At 63.1% G+C, this 22,274-nt stretch overlaps 1 protein-coding gene across 1 annotated transcript; it reads right to left on the minus strand.

Moving 5' to 3' along the window:
- Positions 1 to 495: 495 nt before the first annotated feature.
- On the minus strand, positions 496 to 20,933 carry EPPK1 (epiplakin 1). The gene is made up of 2 exons (XM_065830177.2): positions 20,843 to 20,933; positions 496 to 15,721 (listed from the first exon to the last, which is right to left on the minus strand). Exon 2 carries the CDS (start codon positions 15,684 to 15,686, stop codon positions 573 to 575), a length of 15,114 nt encoding a protein of 5,037 aa, XP_065686249.1. The 5' UTR covers positions 15,687 to 15,721; positions 20,843 to 20,933; the 3' UTR covers positions 496 to 572.
- Positions 20,934 to 22,274: the final 1,341 nt, after the last annotated feature.

Below are 22,274 nucleotides of genomic sequence, written 5' to 3' on the forward strand. Positions count from 1 at the left end.
AAGCCCAACCATAACCTCACTCTAGCACTAAACCGTGTCCCTAAGAAGCTCGTTGATAGCCCTGTAAACACCTCCGGGATGGTGACTTAACCACTGCCCTGGGCAGATCCTGACAGACTCTTCCAGCCAAAATGATTCTGTGACTCCATATGTCAGTGTTCTTGGGGCATAAGAAAACAGACTAGAAGAAGAATAAAAATACCATTCTCACTACACCTCCCAAACCATGAAATCCATACATCATTTAAACCTGGATGAGAAAACAGGACAAAACATTTCACCACAATTATGTGAGATATGCTGAGCTGACTCCTGCCTTCAGAAACACTAAAGACAGAGGCTGAATAGGCTGTGCCGGAGTGCTTGTGGAGCCACTTAAAAGCTGAACCTGATGTTGGTGGGTTACTGAAAAGGAAAGAAAACAGTACAGAGATTGTCTGAATAGAGCAGAAATTAGAAAAGAGGAGTCTAAAAAAAAAATAAAGGAATTATACCACCAGCACAAGAGTTACTCAAAGAGCTTCATTCATCAGCAATGCCATCATAAAGAAAAAATGCCAAAGGTTATAAAACTATTTTCTAACAATACGGAGGAAATAAAGACCAGTGTCCGGGTCGGGCACGCAGCGGCGCAGGAGCTGCAGGTAGGTGAGGTTCTCGTGGGTGTTGGGGTCGAAGAAGCCCTTGGTGTCGTCGCTGGGGTCGGACAGCACCTGGTTCATCTCCTCGTCGAAGTAGCCGCGCTGGTAGGCAGCTTCCACGGGGAGCCGGTGGCTGTGCACGGGGTCGATGATGCCGCCAGTGGCGATCTGGGCCTCCAGCAGGCGGATGCCGTGCTCCTTGACGATGAGCTGCTTCTTCATGGCCTGGAACAGGGAGATCTTGGCGTCCGTGTAGGGGTCGGTGTAGCCCGTCACGGCCCTCTCTGCCGACAGCAGCTTCTCGTGCAGCTCGCTGCCCACCAGCCCGGAGGAGACGGCCTCGTCCACAGAGAGCTTCTGGTTGCTGAGCGGATCCACCATGAAGCCGGTGGCCGCCTGCGCCTCCAGCAGCACCAGCGCCGTGCCCTGCCTCAGGATGCCCTTCCACATGGCCGCGTAGATGCTCATCTTCTCCATCTTGGTGGGGTCCACCTTGGAGGGCACCAGCACGCCGGCGATGCAGCCCGTGCCGTCCAGGTAGCGCTTGACGGAGGCCATCTGCGTCACCTCCTGCACCGTCTTGGAGCCCTGCTCCAGGTCAGCCAGTGTGTCCTTGTCGATGATGCCCGAGTCCAGCAGGTCCGAGGCCGTCACCTGCCTCCTGAGGCCCTTGAATGTGACCTTGCTGCTGCGCTTCTCTGCCTCCTGGACGAGGCCGGTGAGGAGCCCGGCCAACTGCTCCAGCGCCAGACTCCCGGACCTCACCTGCGCCAGCAGCTCCCGCCTCTTGGCCTCGGACACGTACTTGGAGAAGAGCAGCTCCCACAGGGAGACCTTCCTGCCCTGGAAGCTGCCAGTGGATACCTGGATGGTGTAGGACTTGAGGGACCACTCCAGCTCCTGCTCCCGCTGCTGCTGGGAGCTCAAGGAATCACCATTCTGGGCGAGTGCTGGTGCCTCCTGCTGTGTCTGTGTCTGTGTGTTGGCCAGGGCGTCACCGTGTCCCTCAGCCTCAGTGACGATTGAGGTGAGCAGGGTGATCATCTCGTTGATGGTGAGCGTGCCCACCTTGTACCTGCGCAGCAGGTCCTGGCGCTGGTGGTCGGGGACGTAGCGGGAGAAGAGCAGGTCCCAGACGGTGACGCTCTGGCCCTGGAAGAACCCCACGCTGAGGCTGATGCGGGCGGCCTGCAGGGCTTGGCGGGCGTCCTCGCTCAGCTGGTAGAGCACAGAGCCCTTGTCCATGAGCTGCAGCATGAGCAGCCCCGTGTCCGGGTCGGGCACGCAGCGACGCAGGAGCTGCAGGTAGGTGAGGTTTTCGTGAGTGTTGGGGTCGAAGAAGCCCTTGGTGTCGTCGCTGGGGTCGGACAGCACCTGGTTCATCTCCTCGTCGAAGTAGCCACGCTTGTAGGCAGCTTCCACGGGGAGCCGGTGGCTGTGCACGGGGTCGATGATGCCGCCGGTGGCGATCTGGGCCTCCAGCAGGCGGATGCCGTGCTCCTTGACGATGAGCTCCTTCTTCATGGCCTGGAACAGGGAGATCTTGGCGTCCGTGTAGGGGTCGGTGTAGCCCGTCACGGCCCTCTCTGCCGACAGCAGCTTCTCGTGCAGCTCGCTGCCCACCAGCCCGGAGGAGACGGCCTCGTCCACAGAGAGCTTCTGGTTGCTGAGCGGATCCACCATGAAGCCGGTGGCCGCCTGCGCCTCCAGCAGCACCAGCGCCGTGCCCTGCCTCAGGATGCCCTTCCACATGGCCGCGTAGATGCTCATCTTCTCCATCTTGGTGGGGTCCGCCTTGGAGGGCACCAGCACGCCGGCGATGCAGCCCGTGCCGTCCAGGTAGCGCTTGACGGAGGCCATCTGCGTCACCTCCTGCACCGTCTTGGAGCCCTGCTCCAGGTCAGCCAGCGTGTCCTTGTCGATGATGCCCGAGTCCAGCAGGTCCGAGGCCGTCACCTGTCTCCTGAGGCCCTTGAACGTGACCTTGCTGCTGCGCTTCTCTGCCTCCTGGACGAGGCCGGTGAGGAGCCCGGCCAACTGCTCCAGCGCCAGGCTCCCGGACCTCACCTGCGCCAGCAGCTCCCGCCTCTTGGCCTCGGACACGTACTTGGAGAAGAGCAGCTCCCACAGGGAGACCTTCCTGCCCTGGAAGCTGCCGGCGGATACCTGGACGGTGTAGGACTTGAGGGACCGCTCCAGTTCCAGCTCACGCTGGGAGCTCAAGGAATCACCATTTTGGGCTGGTGCTGGTGCCTCCTGCTGTGTCTGTTTCTGTGTGTTGGCCAGGGTGTCACCGTGTCCCTCAGCCTCAGTGACGATTGAGGTGAGCAGGGTGATCATCTCGTTGATGGTGAGCGTGCCCACCTTGTACCTGCGCAGCAGGTCCTGGCGCCGGTGGTCGGGGACGTAGCGGGAGAAGAGCAGGTCCCAGACGGTGATGCTCTGGCCCTGGAATAGCCCCACGCTGAGGCTGGTGCGGGCGGCCTGCAGGGCTTGGCGGGCGTCCTCGCTCAGCTGGTAGAGCACGGAGCCCTTGTCCATGAGCTGCAGCATGAGCAGCCCCGTGTCCGGGTCGGGCACGCAGCGACGCAGGAGCTGCAGGTAGGTGAGGTTCTCGTGGGTGTTGGGGTCGAAGAAGCCCTTGGTGTCGTCGCTGGGGTCGGACAGCACCTGGTTCATCTCCTCGTCGAAGTAGCCACGCTTGTAGGCAGCTTCCACGGGGAGCCGGTGGCTGTGCACGGGGTCGATGATGCCGCCGGTGGCGATCTGGGCCTCCAGCAGGCGGATGCCGTGCTCCTTGACGATGAGCTCCTTCTTCATGGCCTGGAACAGGGAGATCTTGGCGTCCGTGTAGGGGTCGGTGTAGCCCGTCACGGCCCTCTCTGCCGACAGCAGCTTCTCGTGCAGCTCGCTGCCCACCAGCCCGGAGGAGACGGCCTCGTCCACAGAGAGCTTCTGGTTGCTGAGCGGATCCACCATGAAGCCGGTGGCCGCCTGCGCCTCCAGCAGCACCAGCGCCGTGCCCTGCCTCAGGATGCCCTTCCACATGGCCGCGTAGATGCTCATCTTCTCCATCTTGGTGGGGTCCGCCTTGGAGGGCACCAGCACGCCGGCGATGCAGCCCGTGCCGTCCAGGTAGCGCTTGACGGAGGCCATCTGCGTCACCTCCTGCACCGTCTTGGAGCCCTGCTCCAGGTCAGCCAGCGTGTCCTTGTCGATGATGCCCGAGTCCAGCAGGTCCGAGGCCGTCACCTGTCTCCTGAGGCCCTTGAACGTGACCTTGCTGCTGCGCTTCTCTGCCTCCTGGACGAGGCCGGTGAGGAGCCCGGCCAACTGCTCCAGCGCCAGGCTCCCGGACCTCACCTGCGCCAGCAGCTCCCGCCTCTTGGCCTCGGACACGTACTTGGAGAAGAGCAGCTCCCACAGGGAGACCTTCCTGCCCTGGAAGCTGCCGGCGGATACCTGGACGGTGTAGGACTTGAGGGACCGCTCCAGTTCCAGCTCACGCTGGGAGCTCAAGGAATCACCATTTTGGGCTGGTGCTGGTGCCTCCTGCTGTGTCTGTTTCTGTGTGTTAGCCAGGGTGTCACCGTGTCCCTCAGCCTCAGTGACGATTGAGGTGAGCAGGGTGATCATCTCGTTGATGGTGAGCGTGCCCACCTTGTACCTGCGCAGCAGGTCCTGGCGCCGGTGGTCGGGGACGTAGCGGGAGAAGAGCAGGTCCCAGACGGTGATGCTCTGGCCCTGGAATAGCCCCACGCTGAGGCTGGTGCGGGTGGCCTGCAGGGCTTTGCGGGCGTCCTCGCTCAGCTGGTAGAGCACGGAGCCCTTGTCCATGAGCTGCAGCATGAGCAGCCCCGTGTCCGGGTCGGGCACGCAGCGGCGCAGGAGCTGCAGGTAGGTGAGGTTTTCATGGGTGTTGGGGTCGAAGAAGCCCTTGGTGTCGTCGCTGGGGTCGGACAGCACCTGGTTCATCTCCTCGTCGAAGTAGCCGCGCTGGTAGGCAGCTTCCACGGGGAGCCGGTGGCTGTGCACGGGGTCGATGATGCCGCCAGTGGCGATCTGGGCCTCCAGCAGGCGGATGCCGTGCTCCTTGACGATGAGTCCTTTCTTCATGGCCTGGAACAGGGAGATCTTGGCGTCCGTGTAGGGGTCGGTGTAGCCCGTCACGGCCCTCTCTGCCGACAGCAGCTTCTCGTGCAACTCGCTGCCCACCAGCCCGGAGGAGACGGCCTCGTCCACAGAGAGCTTCTGGTTGCTGAGCGGATCCACCATGAAGCCGGTGGCCGCCTGCGCCTCCAGCAGCACCAGCGCCGTGCCCTGCCTCAGGATGCCCTTCCACATGGCCGCGTAGATGCTCATCTTCTCCATCTTGGTGGGGTCCGCCTTGGAGGGCACCAGCACGCCGGCGATGCAGCCCGTGCCATCCAGGTAGCGCTTGACGGAGGCCATCTGCGTCACCTCCTGCACCGTCTTGGAGCCCTGCTCCAGGTCGGCCAGCGTGTCCTTGTCGATGATGCCCGAGTCCAGCAGGTCCGAGGCCGTCACCTGCCTCCTGAGGCCCTTGAACGTGACCTTGCTGCTGCGCTTCTCTGCCTCCTGGACGAGGCCGGTGAGGAGCCCGGCCAACTGCTCCAGCGCCAGGCTCCCGGACCTCACCTGCGCCAGCAGCTCCCGCCTCTTGGCCTCGGACATGTACTTGGAGAAGAGCAGCTCCCACAGGGAGACCTTCCTGCCCTGGAAGCTGCCAGCGGATACCTGGATGGTGTAGGACTTGAGGGACCACTCCAGCTCCTGCTCCCGCTGCTGCTGGGAGCTCAAGGAATCACCATTCTGGGCCGGTGCTGGTGCCTCCTGCTGTGTCTGTGTCTGTGTGTTGGCCAGGGTGTCACCGTGTCCCTCAGCCTCAGTGACGATTGAGGTGAGCAGGGTGATCATCTCGTTGATGGTGAGCGTGCCCACCTTGTACCTGCGCAGCAGGTCCTGGCGCCGGTGGTCGGGGACGTAGCGGGAGAAGAGCAGGTCCCAGACGGTGATGCTCTGGCCCTGGAATAGCCCCACGCTGAGGCTGGTGCGGGCGGCCTGCAGGGCTTGGCGGGCGTCCTCGCTCAGCTGGTAGAGCACGGAGCCCTTGTCCATGAGCTGCAGCATGAGCAGCCCCGTGTCCGGGTCGGGCACGCAGCGACGCAGGAGCTGCAGGTAGGTGAGGTTCTCGTGGGTGTTGGGGTCGAAGAAGCCCTTGGTGTCGTCGCTGGGGTCGGACAGCACCTGGTTCATCTCCTCGTCGAAGTAGCCACGCTTGTAGGCAGCTTCCACGGGGAGCCGGTGGCTGTGCACGGGGTCGATGATGCCGCCGGTGGCGATCTGGGCCTCCAGCAGGCGGATGCCGTGCTCCTTGACGATGAGCTCCTTCTTCATGGCCTGGAACAGGGAGATCTTGGCGTCCGTGTAGGGGTCGGTGTAGCCCGTCACGGCCCTCTCTGCCGACAGCAGCTTCTCGTGCAGCTCGCTGCCCACCAGCCCGGAGGAGACGGCCTCGTCCACAGAGAGCTTCTGGTTGCTGAGCGGATCCACCATGAAGCCGGTGGCCGCCTGCGCCTCCAGCAGCACCAGCGCCGTGCCCTGCCTCAGGATGCCCTTCCACATGGCCGCGTAGATGCTCATCTTCTCCATCTTGGTGGGGTCCGCCTTGGAGGGCACCAGCACGCCGGCGATGCAGCCCGTGCCGTCCAGGTAGCGCTTGACGGAGGCCATCTGCGTCACCTCCTGCACCGTCTTGGAGCCCTGCTCCAGGTCAGCCAGCGTGTCCTTGTCGATGATGCCCGAGTCCAGCAGGTCCGAGGCCGTCACCTGTCTCCTGAGGCCCTTGAACGTGACCTTGCTGCTGCGCTTCTCTGCCTCCTGGACGAGGCCGGTGAGGAGCCCGGCCAACTGCTCCAGCGCCAGGCTCCCGGACCTCACCTGCGCCAGCAGCTCCCGCCTCTTGGCCTCGGACACGTACTTGGAGAAGAGCAGCTCCCACAGGGAGACCTTCCTGCCCTGGAAGCTGCCGGCGGATACCTGGACGGTGTAGGACTTGAGGGACCGCTCCAGTTCCAGCTCACGCTGGGAGCTCAAGGAATCACCATTTTGGGCTGGTGCTGGTGCCTCCTGCTGTGTCTGTTTCTGTGTGTTAGCCAGGGTGTCACCGTGTCCCTCAGCCTCAGTGACGATTGAGGTGAGCAGGGTGATCATCTCGTTGATGGTGAGCGTGCCCACCTTGTACCTGCGCAGCAGGTCCTGGCGCCGGTGGTCGGGGACGTAGCGGGAGAAGAGCAGGTCCCAGACGGTGATGCTCTGGCCCTGGAATAGCCCCACGCTGAGGCTGGTGCGGGTGGCCTGCAGGGCTTTGCGGGCGTCCTCGCTCAGCTGGTAGAGCACGGAGCCCTTGTCCATGAGCTGCAGCATGAGCAGCCCCGTGTCCGGGTCGGGCACGCAGCGGCGCAGGAGCTGCAGGTAGGTGAGGTTTTCATGGGTGTTGGGGTCGAAGAAGCCCTTGGTGTCGTCGCTGGGGTCGGACAGCACCTGGTTCATCTCCTCGTCGAAGTAGCCGCGCTGGTAGGCAGCTTCCACGGGGAGCCGGTGGCTGTGCACGGGGTCGATGATGCCGCCGGTGGCGATCTGGGCCTCCAGCAGGCGGATGCCGTGCTCCTTGACGATGAGTCCTTTCTTCATGGCCTGGAACAGGGAGATCTTGGCGTCCGTGTAGGGGTCGGTGTAGCCCGTCACGGCCCTCTCTGCCGACAGCAGCTTCTCGTGCAACTCGCTGCCCACCAGCCCGGAGGAGACGGCCTCGTCCACAGAGAGCTTCTGGTTGCTGAGCGGATCCACCATGAAGCCGGTGGCCGCCTGCGCCTCCAGCAGCACCAGCGCCGTGCCCTGCCTCAGGATGCCCTTCCACATGGCCGCGTAGATGCTCATCTTCTCCATCTTGGTGGGGTCCGCCTTGGAGGGCACCAGCACGCCGGCGATGCAGCCCGTGCCATCCAGGTAGCGCTTGACGGAGGCCATCTGCGTCACCTCCTGCACCGTCTTGGAGCCCTGCTCCAGGTCGGCCAGCGTGTCCTTGTCGATGATGCCCGAGTCCAGCAGGTCCGAGGCCGTCACCTGCCTCCTGAGGCCCTTGAACGTGACCTTGCTGCTGCGCTTCTCTGCCTCCTGGACGAGGCCGGTGAGGAGCCCGGCCAACTGCTCCAGCGCCAGGCTCCCGGACCTCACCTGCGCCAGCAGCTCCCGCCTCTTGGCCTCGGACATGTACTTGGAGAAGAGCAGCTCCCACAGGGAGACCTTCCTGCCCTGGAAGCTGCCAGCGGATACCTGGATGGTGTAGGACTTGAGGGACCACTCCAGCTCCTGCTCCCGCTGCTGCTGGGAGCTCAAGGAATCACCATTCTGGGCCGGTGCTGGTGCCTCCTGCTGTGTCTGTGTCTGTGTGTTGGCCAGGGTGTCACCGTGTCCCTCAGCCTCAGTGACGATTGAGGTGAGCAGGGTGATCATCTCGTTGATGGTGAGCGTGCCCACCTTGTACCTGTGCAGCAGGTCCTGGCGCCGGTGGTCGGGGACGTAGCGGGAGAAGAGCAGGTCCCAGACGGTGACGCTCTGGCCCTGGAAGAGCCCCACGCTGAGGCTGATGCGGGCGGCCTGCAGGGCTTGGCGGGCGTCCTCGCTCAGCTGGTAGAGCACGGAGCCCTTGTCCATGAGCTGCAGCATGAGCAGCCCCGTGTCCGGGTCAGGCACGCAGCGGCGCAGGAGCTGCATGTAGGTGAGGTTCTCGTGGGTGTTGGGGTCGAAGAAGCCCTTGGTGTCGTCGCTGGGGTCGGACAGCACCTGGTTCATCTCCTGGTCGAAGTAGCCGCGCTGGTAGGCAGCTTCCACGGGGAGCCGGTGGCTGTGCACGGGGTCGATGATGCCGCCGGTGGCGATCTGGGCCTCCAGCAGGCGGATGCCGTGCTCCTTGACGATGAGCTCCTTCTTCATGGCCTGGAACAGTGACATCTTTTGCCCCGTGCAGGGGTGCGTGTACCCTGTCACGGCTTTCTCTGCAGAAAGGAGTTTCTTTTGCAGCTCGCTGCCCACCAGCCCGGAGGAGACGGCCTCGTCCACAGAGAGCTTCTGGTTGCTGAGCGGATCCACCATGAAGCCGGTGGCCGCCTGCGCCTCCAGCAGCACCAGAGCCGTCCCTGGTCTCAGGATGCCCTTCCACATGGCCGCGTAGATGCTCATCTTCTCCATCTTTCCGGGGTTGGCTTTGGAGGGCACCAGCACGCCCGCGATGCTCCCAGTTCCCTCAAGGTATCGTCTCACAGTCTCTATTTTTGCTATTTCTTGTGCCGACTCTTTTCCTTCATGGAGTTTTTCCATTGTTTCTTCCGTAATTATCTTTGCGCTGAGAAGCTCTGATGCTGTTACTTGTTGTCTGAGTCCTTGGAACCAGACGTCACTTCTATCCTCTTCCTTTTCCTTAATGATTTTTAGTATCGTATCAATGATTCCCTGTAGAATGTGGTGGGATTCCTCTTTATATTTTTTCACCAGTTCCTTTCTCTTCTCTTCTGTGATGTACTCAGAGCAGAGCAGTTCCCACAGTGACAATACTTGTCCTTTATATTTTCCAACAGGCACTTGTACCTTTGTACATAATAGGGCGTTTTTTGTTTGCTCATCGATGTAGAAATAGTCAGCCGCTTTCTCCATGACCTGCAGCAGGTACAATCCAGTGTCTCTGTCTTTGGAACACCTCTGCAGGAGCTGACTGTAACTGATTTTCTCGTGAGTGTTTGGATCTATAAAACCTTTGCTGCCATGATCTGGATCGGAAAGCAGGAGAAGCATATCTTCATCCAAGCATCCGCGCCGGTAGGCCACCTCGGTGGGCAGGCGGTGGCTGTTCACGGGGTCGATGATGCCGCCGGTGGCGATCTGGGCTTCCAGCAGGCGGATCCCGTCCTCCTTCCCCGTTATCTTTTGCTTTATGGCCTGGAACAGGGAGATCTTATTTCCTGCACGAGGGTCTGTGTGTCCTGTCACGGCTTTCTCTGCCGACAGCAGCTTCTCGTGCAGCTCGCTGCCCACCAGCCCGGAGGAGACGGCCTCGTCCACAGAGAGCTGCTTGTTCTTCTGCGGGTCGATGAGAAAACCGGTGGCAGCCTGCGCCTCCAGCAGCCCCAGGGCACACTGCTCCGTGAGGAGACCCCTCTCCAGGGCCTGGTAAATGCTCATCTTCTCCTTCCTTGATGGGAGCAGAACCCCGGCAATGCATCCAGTGCCATCCAGGTACCTTTTGATGGTCTCCCTCTTTGCAAGGCTACCGAGCGTGAGGCTCCCATCCTGCAGCTGATCAAGAGTTTTCTTGTCGATTATCTCAGAGTTAAATAATTCCGCTACAGACACATCCCCCCGGAGTCCTCTAACCTTGAGGGCTTCTGCTCTTTGCTCTGTATCCTCAATTATTTTGAGGATGTGCGCTATAAGCTCTTCCAGTGTGAGGGTTTTGGATTTGTACTGCATCACTAGTTCTTTCTTTTTCTGCTCAGAGATGTAATGAGAACAGAGGATTTCCCAGACGGAAACTCTTTGGTCCTTAAACTTTCCAACTCTGACTTCAAGAGGCGTTGAGCGCAAGGCCTGTTTTGTAAGCTCATCAATGTAGAAGTACTTTCCTCCTTCCTGCACAACTTGTAGCATGTACAACCCAGTCTCTGGATCCTGGACACATCTCTCCAGGAGCTGCATGTAGGTGAGGTTCTCGTGGGTGTTGGGGTCGAAGAAGCCCTTGGTGTCGTCGCTGGGGTCGGACAGGACCTGGTTCATCTCCTGGTTGAAGTACCCGCGCTGGTAGGCCACCTCCACAGGGATGCGGTGGCTGTGCACGGGGTCGATGATGCCGCCGGTGGCGATCTGGGCCTCCAGCAGGCGGATGCCGTGGCTCTTCACAATCAGCTCTTGGTTCATCGCTTCAAACAGGGATATCTGGGCTTTCGTGTAGGGGTCGGTGTAGCCCGTCACAGCTCTTTCTGCAGAGAGCAGCTTCTCAAAAATCTCCCCTCCGATCAGACCAGCGGTTAATGCCTCTTCCACCGAATACTTCTTGTTCTGCTCCGGGTCGATGATGAAGCCGGTGGCAGCCTGTGCCTCCAGCAGCACCAGGGCTGTCCCTGGCCGCAGGATGCCCTTCCACATGGCCTGGTAGATGCTCATCTTCTCATTGCTCGGTTGTATAAGGACACCTGCGATGAAGTTGCTGCCCTCCAGGTACCTGCGCACAGAGTCCATCTCAGTGACTTCTTTGACCGTTTTCTTCCCCTGGTTGAGCTCATCGAGGGTTTTTTTGTCTATCAGCTGAGACTGGAAGAGGTCACTGGCAGACACTCTTTTCCGCAGGCCCTGGAATGCAAACTTCTTGCCTTGTGTCTCAGTCTCCTTGATGATGGTGGTGACAATGGTTACGATTTCATGCAGTACTTCAGCTTTCTCATCCTTGTACTTTTGCACCAGCTCTCTTCTCTTGCTGTCTGAGAGGTATTCAGAGTTGAGAAGGTCCCAGACTGACACGGTCTGTCCTTTGAACCGCCCTATGTTGACACAAACCGTCACAGACTTCAGCACCTCCATGGTCTGCTCATCCACACAAAACACGGCGTTTTCTGACAGAGGAAGGAGCCAGAGGCCTGACTCAGCCTCCTGGGTGCACCTGTCCTTCAGCTGCTGGTAGGTCACGTTCTCCTTGGTGTTTGGATCAAAAAAGACCTTGGTGGTGTCGTTCAGCTGAGAGAGGGTCTGGTTCAGCTCCTCGTCGTAGAAGCCGTATCTGCGGGCAGCCTGCAGCGGAAGGTGGTGGTGGTGGATGGGATCGATGACCCCTCCGGTGGCCAGCTGGGCCTCGAGCAGGGGAACAGCATCTCCCAGGGGAATCAGCTCTTTCCTGAGCGCTTGGCACACTGAGATGGAGCTCTCGGTGTAGGGGTCTGTGTACCCGGTCACTGCCCTCTCAGCCAGGAGCAGCTTCTCGGTGAGCTCCTCACCAACCACACCGGCTTTCACGGCATCCCTCACGCTGAGTCTGCGGTTGGTGGCCGTGTCCGTCAGGTACCCGGTGGCTGCCTGAGCTTCCAGCAGCCGCAGAGCAGCCCCAGGGAGGAGGAGGTTGTTCTTCATGGCATCGTACAAGCTCATCTTCTTCTTGGATGCCTCTACAAACACACCGGCGATGCTGCCTGTGCCCTGCAGGTACCTCTTTACGCTCTCCATCGCAGCCACCTCCTCGGGAGTTCTTATGCCCTGAGCCAGCTCCTCAAACACCTTCTCAGTGATGATGCCGGCATCCAGCAGCCAGACAACGGGGACGCTGCCCCGCAAGCCTTCCAGGGTGATGTGGCTGCAGGCTTGCATCTCCATCTCCCTGACCAGCCGGAGGACAAGAGCCACCAACTGCTGCAGCGACACCTCCTCGGAGCGGAACCTCTCCACGAAGTCGCTCCTCTGCTCCTCAGTGAAATACCCGAAGTGGATCAGCTCCCAGAGGGACACCCCTTTCTCCTTCACCACGGTTTCCTTAAAAATGCGTTGGATTTGCTCGTCGGTGTGGGCTGGGGCAGCCGCCTGTGCCAGAGGCAGCAGATGGAAGCCGGAGACCTCGTCCTTCTGGCAGCGCTTGATGAGCTCGGCGTAGGTCACGGTCTCCCTGCTGTCCGGGACGCAGAAGGCCCTGTTGTCATCACCGGGCTTAGAAAGGGCCTTGCTCGTGTCCTCGTCCAGGCACCCTCGCTTCTGCGCGGATTCTGTGGGGATGTGGTGGCCACACGTTGGGTCGATGATGCCTCCCGTAGCCATCTGCACCTCCATCAGCTGCATGGCCTGTTTGTCAGCAATCAGGCCCTTCTTCATCGCCTGGAAGAGAGGGATCTTCTTGCCCGTGAAAGGATCTTTGTAGCCTGTTACAGCCCCTTCTGCGTGTTGCAGCTTCTCGTGGACATCTGGCCCAATGACTCCCTCCTTGACAGCGTCATCCACAGAGAGTTTCTGGTTGTTCACGGGGTCAATGATGAAGCCTGTGGCAGCCTGGGCCTCCAGCAGCGGGAGAGCCACTCCTGGCACCATGAGGTTTTTCTTCATGGCCTCATAAATGCTTATCCTCTGGTTTGATGGTTGGAGCACGATCCCTCCGATGCTGCCGGAGCCATAGAGGTACTTTCTGACTGAGTCCATGTGCAGGACTTCCTCTGGTGTGACGGACCCCTCCAGCACCTTCTCAAACAGGACCTTGTCAATGACTCCCGTTTCCATCAGGTGGTAGGCGCTGACGCTGCCCCGCATGGCTGGGAACTTGATGGGGGCCCATTTCTTCATTTCCTCCTCTAACATGACTCGGATCTGCTCCAGGGTGAGTTTCCGCAGCTGGTAGTGGTTGAAGATCTCCCGGCGCCGGCCCTCGCTGAAGTACTCGGAGTTGAGCAGGTCCCACACAGAGACCTTCTCCCCCCGCAGCCGCCCAAACCTGACGGGCAGCCAGGAGCTCCCGAACACCCGCCTGGTGGCATCGTCGATGAACTGGCGCTTCCTGCTGTTCAGTGGCAGGAGGCAGAGCCCGGTGGACGGCTCGGTGATGCACTTCTCCTTCAGCTGCAGGTAGGTGAGGTTCTCGTGCGTGTTGGGGTCGAAGAAGCCCTTGGTGTCGTCGCTGGGGTCAGAAAGGATGACGTTCATCTTCTTGTCAAAGTATCCGCGCTTGTAGGCCACCTCCACGGGGATGCGGTGGCTGTTGACGGGGTCGATGATGCCGCCGGTGGCGATCTGGGCCTCCAGCAGGCGGATGGCGTGATCCTTGACAATTAGCTCCTTGGTCATGGCCTGGAACAGGGAGATCTTGTCGCCTGTGTAGGGATCTCTGTAGCCAGTGACGGATTTCTCTGCGGCCAGTAGCTTGTCGTAAACGTCTGGGCCGATGACGTTCGCTCTTAAGGCCTCATCCACGGAATACCTTTTGTTGGCAGCTGGGTCAATGATGAATCCCGTAGCAGCCTGCGCCTCCAGGAGGATCAGAGACGTTCCTGGCCTCAGAAGTCCTTTCCGCTTGGCCTGGTAGATGCTGATCTTCTCCTGGGAGTCAGGAAGGAGGAGCCCACCGATGCTACCGGTCCCTTGCAGGTACTTCTTGACCGTGTCCATGCTGACAACCTCTTTGGCTGACGTTTCTCCCTCCTTCAGTTTCTTGAACAAATCTTGGTTGATGATTTCAGAGCTCAGGAGCTGGTCGGCTGTCACCCGGTCCCTCAGTCCCTCAAAGGTGACGTTAGCAGTGGAAGCCATCTCCTCGATGGTGGCACTGACTGCCTTGCCCAGTTCTTGCATGGAGAGTGTTCCTGCGAGGTACTGCTGGGCAAGAGCAGCTCTTTGCTGGGCCTGGATGTAGTCTGAGAAGAGGAGTTCCCAGAGGGACACTGACTTTCCCTTGAATTTGCCTGCAGCAACGGACACCTTCGTGTTCTCCAGAGCTGTTTGGCTGCTGTGGTCAAAGAAGAGCTGGGTGCCCTCAGATCCTTCTCTGCTGTCTCCACCAAGTGGCAGCAGCAGGAGCCCGGTGTTGGGATCGGTGACGCAGCGCTTGAGCAGCTCTGCGTAGAGCAGCTTCTCCTTGGAGCTGGGGTCGAAGAACGCCCTCATGTCATCGGTAGGGCTGGAGAGGAGCTGTCTGGTGGCCTCATCCAGGTACCCCCACCTGCAGGCTGTCTCTGTGGGGACACGGAGGTGCCTGCCTGGAGCGATTATACCCCCTGTGGCCATCTGAGCCTCCAGGAGGCAAATGCCGTGATCCCTGGGGACAAAACCCTTCCCGATGGCTTGGAACAGAGAGAGCATTTCTCCAGTGCGGGGGTCCCTGTAGCCGGTGATGGTCTTCTCTGCTGAAGACAGTTTCTCATGGAGCTCTGGGCCGATGAGACCCACCCTCACAGCCTCATCAACCGAATAGCTCTTGTTCTTTATGGGGTCTGCCAGGCTACCGGTGGAGGCCTGGACCTGCAGGAGCGCCAGGGCGGCCCCGGGCAGGAGGAGGTGCTCTCTCAGCGCCTGGTAAAGGCTTTTCCGCTCGCCGGAGGGCAGGACGACGCCGGCCACGCTCCTCGTCCCACGCAGGAACCGCCGAACGGACTCGTTCTCTGCCACCTCCTGGGCAGAAACCTTTCCCTCCTCCAGAGCTCGGAACGCGTCGGGGCTGACGATGCCGGCGTCCAGCAGCTCCCTGCTGCTCACCCTCCCGCCCAGCCCCGCCAGCGTGGTTTGCAGGGGCAACAGGAGGAAGCCCGAGACCGGATCAACAACGCAGCTCTTCATGAGCTCCGTGTAGGTAACCCTCTCCATAGTGCTGGGGTTGAGGAACCCTTTGCTCTCCTCGTTGCTGGGGTCAGAGAGGACCTGTCTCATCTCTTCATCTAAATATCCCCTCTCGCAGGCAACATCTGCCGGGAGCCGTTGGCCGGTGGCCGGGTCGATGACGCCTCCGGTTGCAACCTGGGCCTCCAGCAGCCGGGAGCCTTGTTCCCTCCCCAGCAGCTCCTTCTGCATCGCCTGGTACAGCGAGATTTTCTCCTCGGTGTAGGGGTCCAGGAAGCCGGTGGCCGCTTTCTCGGCGGTGAGCAGCTTCTCCTTCAGCTCCAGCCCCACCAGCCCCAGCTGCACGGCTTCTGCCACGGACACCTGCCGGTGCGCCACCGGGTCAACGATGGAGCCCGTGGCCGCCTGGGCCTCCAGAAGAAAGAGTGCCGGATCCAGACTCAGAAGATGCTCTCTGGTGGCATCATAAAAGCTCATTATCTTCTTCGAAGCCCCTACGCAGACTCCAGCGATGCTGCCAGCTGCCTCGCTGGGAGCATCCATCACGGTCACGTCCCCGCCAGCTGCTTTCTTCTGTTTCCCAGGCAGCCTGTCCTGGCACAGCCGGTCTGCTCCTGGCACGTTGTCCTGGTGAGCGATGGGGACAGCGTGGCCGTTCACCGCCGGCTGGCTCTCCATCCTCGCACTGCGCTGCTCTCACAGCTCTCAAGACTCTGCAGAGGGGAGAGAATGGGAAAGCCCAGTGAGAAATCAGCTTTTCTGTGGTTTGCATGCGAAATATGGGGGGAAAAAGAAAAAGAAGCACTTCTGAGGCAGGAGGATGTAACAGCCAAAGGCCGAGCACGGCCAGGGCACTGTGCGTGTCCCTGTCCCCAGCATGCTGAGCCAGGCCTGGCAGAGGCGAGCAGCCCCTGCTTCCTGAGCTGGGCTTGCAGGGTGCACAGGGACACGTCCGCATGAGAGGCTGGAGCAGAGGCACCCATGGGACCAGTGGGCACCGGGCTGGCTCTGGTGAGGCACAAAGTCCCCACGAGCTGTCACACACGTGTGGCCAACAGCCTGTGCAGGGTTCGTCTCAAGGTCTGGATGGAGCTGGGCTTGGGGCAGAGCGCCAGCCAAAAGCAGGAACTCCAGGGAGCACCAGTACGCTGGGGCTGCTGCTGGTGCTGGCACTGGTCTGTCTGCCGGGGCCAAGCTGCTGGAGCGAGGTGAGAGCAGGGAGCGGAGCTGGTGAGGGGCTGGAGCACAAGTGTGATGGAGCGGCTGAGGGACCTGGGGGTTCAGCTGGAGAACAGGAGCTGAGGGGAGACCTTCTGATCTCTGAACTGCCTGAAAGGAGCTTGGAGCCAGGGGGGTCGGGCTCTGCTCCCCAGGAACAAGCGCCAGGAGCAGAGGAAACGGCCTCAAGTTGCCCAGGGGAGGTTGAGGTTGGATGTGGGAACAATTTCTTCCCCAAAGGGCTGTGGGGCATTGGAACAGGCTGCCCAGGGCAGTGCTGGAGTCACCAGCCCTGGAGGGCTGGACAGACGGACAGGAGGTTCTCAGGACAGGGGGCAGTGCTGGGATGGGTTATGGTTGGACTCTGTGATGTTGAGGGGCTTTTCCAACCAAAATGTTCCTGTGATTCCACGGCACCACGCTGCGGCACACGCTGCAGAGGCTCCTGCACCACACTGTTCCTGTGCCCGGGACCTTTGGTCCTGGTGCTGGCGGCCGCTTCTGCAGCCGGGAGCGGGGGTTGAGGTCTGGAGAGCGGGGGCCCCTGCTGCGCGGGGCTGCGGACGTGGCTCCTGTTCCCTCCCGAGCCCCATCCCTTAACAGAACCTCTGGCACCAGTGCAGAGCGGCTGTGCCGGGGCTGTGCCAGCTCTGCGGAGGCAGGTGAGGCCCGGCTGATGAGGCCTCATCCACCAGCATCACCGGTCCCAGCTCCAGGACACGGCCAGAGCCGGGCTGTCCGTGGCACACGGAGGCAGAGCTGGCGAGCGCTGGCACAGCAGCTCCAGGGAGCGCCGGTGCCACACTGACCCTCCCGCGGCGGTGGCTCTGCTCGGGGACGGTGGGGACCAGCCGTATCTCTGGGGCACAGATCCTGCCCAGGGCTCACAGACCAACGTCCTTCCCCGTGCTGCCACAGCAAACACCGGGGCATGCGGGGCAGCACGCCAGTGCTGGCAGTGCTGTGCCAGTGCCACCAGTGCTGGCAGTGCCGGCGGTGCCACCAGTGCCACCAGTGCGGTGCCAGGGACCCACTCCCCTCGGGACCAGCCTCTCCATGGGCTCTGTGACCCAGCCCGTCCCGCACCCCCCGCCCGGCCCAGCACCTCCTCCTCAGCCCGGCTCCTGTCCCAGCGCACTCCGGCGTCGCTGCCCGTCCCGGGGAAAGGGCCCAACGGCGCCGTCCGCCCTGTGATGTCAGCGCGAGAGGATCTGCCCAGGCAAAGGTGTTTGTGTTTGCAGGCTCAGGGCTGCACCCGGTGCCAAGAGGTGGGGACAGCGGGCGGGACGGTCCTGAGCCGCCTTGGGGCAGCCAAGGAGGAGAGCAGGGCTGTGACCGGGGGTCTCTGCCTGGTGGGGACAGTGAGGAGCTGTGCGTGGGCTGTGGTGGAGCAGGGGGTCCCTGCCTCGCTCTGTCCCCTCTGTCCCGCAGGTTCACGCTGGGCACACAGACCCGTGGTGCTGGCTCTGGGCAGCCCATGCGCACATCAACACACAGTGGGGCTGGCAGCCCCTCGCCCGGCTCTGCCCCCCTGGCCCCGGCCCTGTGCCACCCGGCAGGGCTGGAAGCGCTGCTCCCAGCACCGCAGCCCCGTCCCGGCAGAGGGATGCCGGGCTGGATGGCGCAGGCTGTGTCGCGCGTGGCCGGAGCTGAGCTCAGCCCGGCTGTGCCGTGGCACCGGGTGGGCAGTGCTGGGCGAGCTGCGGTACCGGGGAGCCCGGGCAGGTCCCGCACATCCCAGACCCGCGCTGGCCACGGGCACCGGTGGGCAGAGGGGCTTTGGGCTCTGCTGCTCGTAACACCGCACAGCGTGAAACCCTGACCCCGGCAGGGCTGGGGGCCGCGCAGGACCCCCGGGGCTGAGGTGGAGCCCCCTGCCCACCGCGGGCAGGGAGGAGGCAGCGGGCGTGCGGCACGGCGAGGACTCTGCTCCTTTCGTCAGCGGGCGTCAGCCCCATGGAAACTTTTAGTAACCGACTCTGCCTACCGAGCCGGGGAGCTCCTGGCACTGGTTCAGGCGCTGGCACCCGCACCCCTCCCCATGGCCACGGTCTCTCCCCGACGCGGGCAGCTCGCCCTGGCAGCGGCACCGCCGCTCCGCGCCTTCGGCGTCTGCCGGCGTCAGGGAATGCGCTGGTGTGAGCCCGGGATGTGCCACGTGCGTGTGCACGGCCCCTTCACACCACGGCACCGTGCGGCCGCGCAGCTCCCGGGTGTGAATCGTGGTACGAGGATCTTCCCGTGCACCCCATGGACACCCCGCACATCTGCACCCATGTCCCATGGGCACCCCGCACATCTGCACCCACAGCTGCCCCACGTCCCATGGACACCCCGCACATCTGCACCCATGTCCCATGGACACCCCGCACATCTGCACCCACAGCTGCCCCACGTCCCATGGACACCCCGCACATCTGCACCCACGTCCCACAGACTCCCCGCACATCTGCACCCACGTCCCATGGACACCCTGCACATCTGCACCCACGTCCCACGGATACCACGCACATCTGTACCCACAGCTGCCTCATGTCCCATGGACACCCCGCACATCTGCACCCACGTCACATGGACACCCTGCACATCTGCACCCACATATCTGCCCCACATCTCATGGACACCTCACACATCTGCACCCACAGCTGCCCCATGTCTTGTGGACACCCTGCACATCTGCACCCACATTCTGCCCTGTGTCCCGTGGACAACCCACACCTGCACCCACAGTGTGCACCTGGCTGAGCAGGGAGAAGCTGCTGGGGGCCCTGGGGAGGGACTGGGAGCAGGGACAGGTTTTACTGGCCGGGTGGGGGCACAGTTTCGGGAGGGGGTGGCAGAGGAGGGAGCAGCAGACCTGGGGAGGGCTGGGGCTGTGGGTGGGAGCCTGGTGGGGCCAGAGGAGTCTGTGGGGTCTCTGGTGGGACCGGCTGGGCTGGGGGTGTTTCAGGGGGAGGGAGAGCAGCACAGAGGTTGGCTGGGGCCGTGACAGCAGGGTGACAGGGACAGGGACAGGCAGGCTGCTGGGACACTCGGGGACGCCCAGCATGTCCCACTGACGGCTCCTGCCCCTCAGGTGCTGGACGGGGCTGCTCCTCCGGGGGATGGGCTCACACCCACCCACAGGGGACGATCCCACAGCCCCACGTACCCACCTCACCGGGTACCGCAGCGGTGCTGCCGGTCCGTGTGCCCTGCGCCACTGCAGCCCCCCCGCGGCACCTGATGGCCCCGCGCCCCCCGAGCCCTCAGACCCTGAGGCAGCACAGACCATCCCACCCGTGTCACCCGCTGTCCCCGTGCCCCTCAGACCCTGAGGCAGCACAGACCATCCCACCCGTGTCACCCGCGCCCCCCGAGCCCTCAGACCCCGAGGCAGCACAGACCATCCCACCCGTGTCACCCACGACCCCCGAGCCCTCAGACCCCGAGGCAGCGCAGACCTTGCACGGGAGCCGTCCCACCCGTGTCACCCATTGTCTCCGTCCCTCAGACCCCGAGGCAGCACAGACCTTGCAGGGGAGCCATCGCACCCGTGTCACCCACTGTCCCCGTGCCCCTCAGACCCCGAGGCAGCACAGACCATCCCACCCGTGTCACCCGCTGTCCCCGTGCCCTCAGACCCCAAGGCAGCACAGACCCTGCACAGGAGCCGTCCCACCCGTGTCACCCGCTGTCCCCGTGCCCCTCAGACCCCGAGGCAGCACAGACCCTGCACAGGAGCGGCCCCACCCATGTCACCCGCTGTCCCCGTGCCCCTCAGACCCCGAGGCAGCACAGACCATCCCACCCGTGTCACCCGCTGTCCCCATGCCCCTCAGGCCCCGAGGCAGCACAGACCTTGCACAGGAGCCGTCCCACCCATGTCACCTGCTGGCCCTGAGCCCCTCAGACCCCGAGGCAGCACAGACCATCCCACCCGTGTCACCTGTTGCCCCCGTGCCCCTCAGATCCCGAGGCAGCACAGACCCTGCACAGGAGCCGTCTCACCCGTGCCACCCGCTGTCCCCGTGCCCTCAGACCCCGAGGCAGCAGAGACCATCCCACCCACGTCACCTGTTGCCCCTGTGCCCCTCAGACCCCGAGGCAGCACAGACCTTGCACAGGAGCCGTCCCACCTGTGTCACCCGTTGTCCCCGTGCCCTCAGACCCCGAGGCAGCACAGGCCGTCCCACCCGTGTCACCCGTTGTCCCCGTGCCCTCAGACCCCGAGGCAGCACAGTCCGTCCCACCCGTGTCACCCGCTGCCCCCTCCTGGGGCACACGGATCCCCCTGTGCCACGGCAGCCCCAGGCAGCACAGAGCGTCCCCTGCAGGGTCCTGCCCGGCAGGCGCCACCTCCCGCCCCGCTCCCAGGACACGTCAGGGCCCGGGACCAGCATCCTCGGGCTGTGCTCAGCCGCGATGCCGGCGGTGCCCGCTGTGCCACAGCACCGCCCCGCCCCCGCCCCGCGCCCGCTGTCGCAGCCCGGCACCCGCTGCGGCCCAGGCAGCCCGGCGAGCGCCGGCAGCGCCGCATTCCTCGCATACCCAGACCCACCCATGCGCCCCCTGCCATGCGGCCCCTCACACCCCGCCATGTTCCGCCGGGCCCCGCTCGGCCCGACCGCTCCCACCTGCCGCGGTGGTCGCAGGACGCGCTCCCCGCGCTGCCGCAGCCCCGCAGCTTCGCCGCTGCTTCCTGCCCGGACACGAGCAGGTTTAAAACCTTTCCCTTCCCCGCCCCTGGGATGACACACCGGCCCGGCCCTGCCCGCAACGCGGGACAGCCCGCCCCACGCCCCCCGCGCCGTGCCGGGTCCGGCCGTGGGGGTCCTGCGGCCGCGCCACCCTGCGCTGTGTCCCCAGGGGCGGTGTGAGCAGGCGAGGGACGCGCTGCAGGGTGGGCAGGTGGCCCTGTCCCCAAAGCGGCCGCTGTGCCCTCCGCGAAGGATGGGTCTCGGCCGGGCCAGCGTGCCTGCGCTGCTCTCATCCCCAGCGGCCTCCAACCTTGTTCCCATCGCCCAAAAACCCCCAGCACCGCCCCAGCACCACGTCCTGCAGGCAGCTCCCCCCAGGCTCCCTCCCTGGGCAGCCCCTGCCACCCCCAGTCCCCAACCCTCCTGCACGGCCATGTCCCCTCAAATCACCGTGTCCCCTCGAATCGGCCATGTCCCCTCAAATCACTGTGTCCCCTCAAATCACCGTGTCCCCTCAAATCGCTGTGTCCCCTTGAACCACCTGTGTCTGCCCAACCTCAGGCTGCAGCCCCAGGGTGACCAACCTGACTCAGACCCAGCACCGCGGCATTTGGGGGGCAGAAGGGACCCTTCCCCCATCCCCCAGCCTTGCTCACATCTCTGGGTGAGCAAGTGGAGCCTGAATTGCCCAAAACAAGGCCAAGCCACACTGTCGCCACCTAAGTCACCCAAATACCCCGGTCTGTGTCGCCAGCCCCACGCCCTGTCCCCAGCCCCACATCCAGCTCCAATCGCCCCGCTGCTCTCCCTGGTGCCGTGAGTGCTCGGTGGGCACCAAACAGCAGCGGCACCGCGCGTGGCCGAGGGTCCCTTTGTGGCCATGGGGCTCTGCGGCCCCGCCGCGGTGCCAGCCCGTGGGTACCGTGCTGGGGAAGGGGCGGCACCGCTTGGGCAAGATGTTTGTGGCATGTGGGAGTGTGTTGTCTGGAGAGCTGCCGGTATCCAGGCAGGGGCTGGCCCGGGAGCCTGCGGGAAGCAGGCGGCACCGCGCGGTCCGGCGGGCACGCAGCCCTGGCGCCGGTGCGGTGACACCGTGTGGAGCGGCGTCCCTGGGGACGGCTCAGCCCAGCAACCCCGCAGGAGCCCCCGCTGCTCGGGCAGGGCCGGGGTGGTGGTCCCGGGGGGGGCAGAGGGACCCTTGGGACGATGTCACCCCCGAGTTTTGGGGCTGAAAGAGGGGCTGCCATGGTGATGAGGGAGCTGGGGGTTCAGCTGGAGAACAGGAGCTGAGGGGAGACCTTCTGATCTCTGAACTGCCTGAAAGGAGCTTGGAGCCAGGGGGGTCGGGCTCTGCTCCCCAGGAACAAGC

This window comes from Patagioenas fasciata, chromosome 2, assembly GCF_037038585.1.
Source record: "Patagioenas fasciata isolate bPatFas1 chromosome 2, bPatFas1.hap1, whole genome shotgun sequence".
Lineage (NCBI taxonomy): Eukaryota > Metazoa > Chordata > Aves > Columbiformes > Columbidae > Patagioenas > Patagioenas fasciata.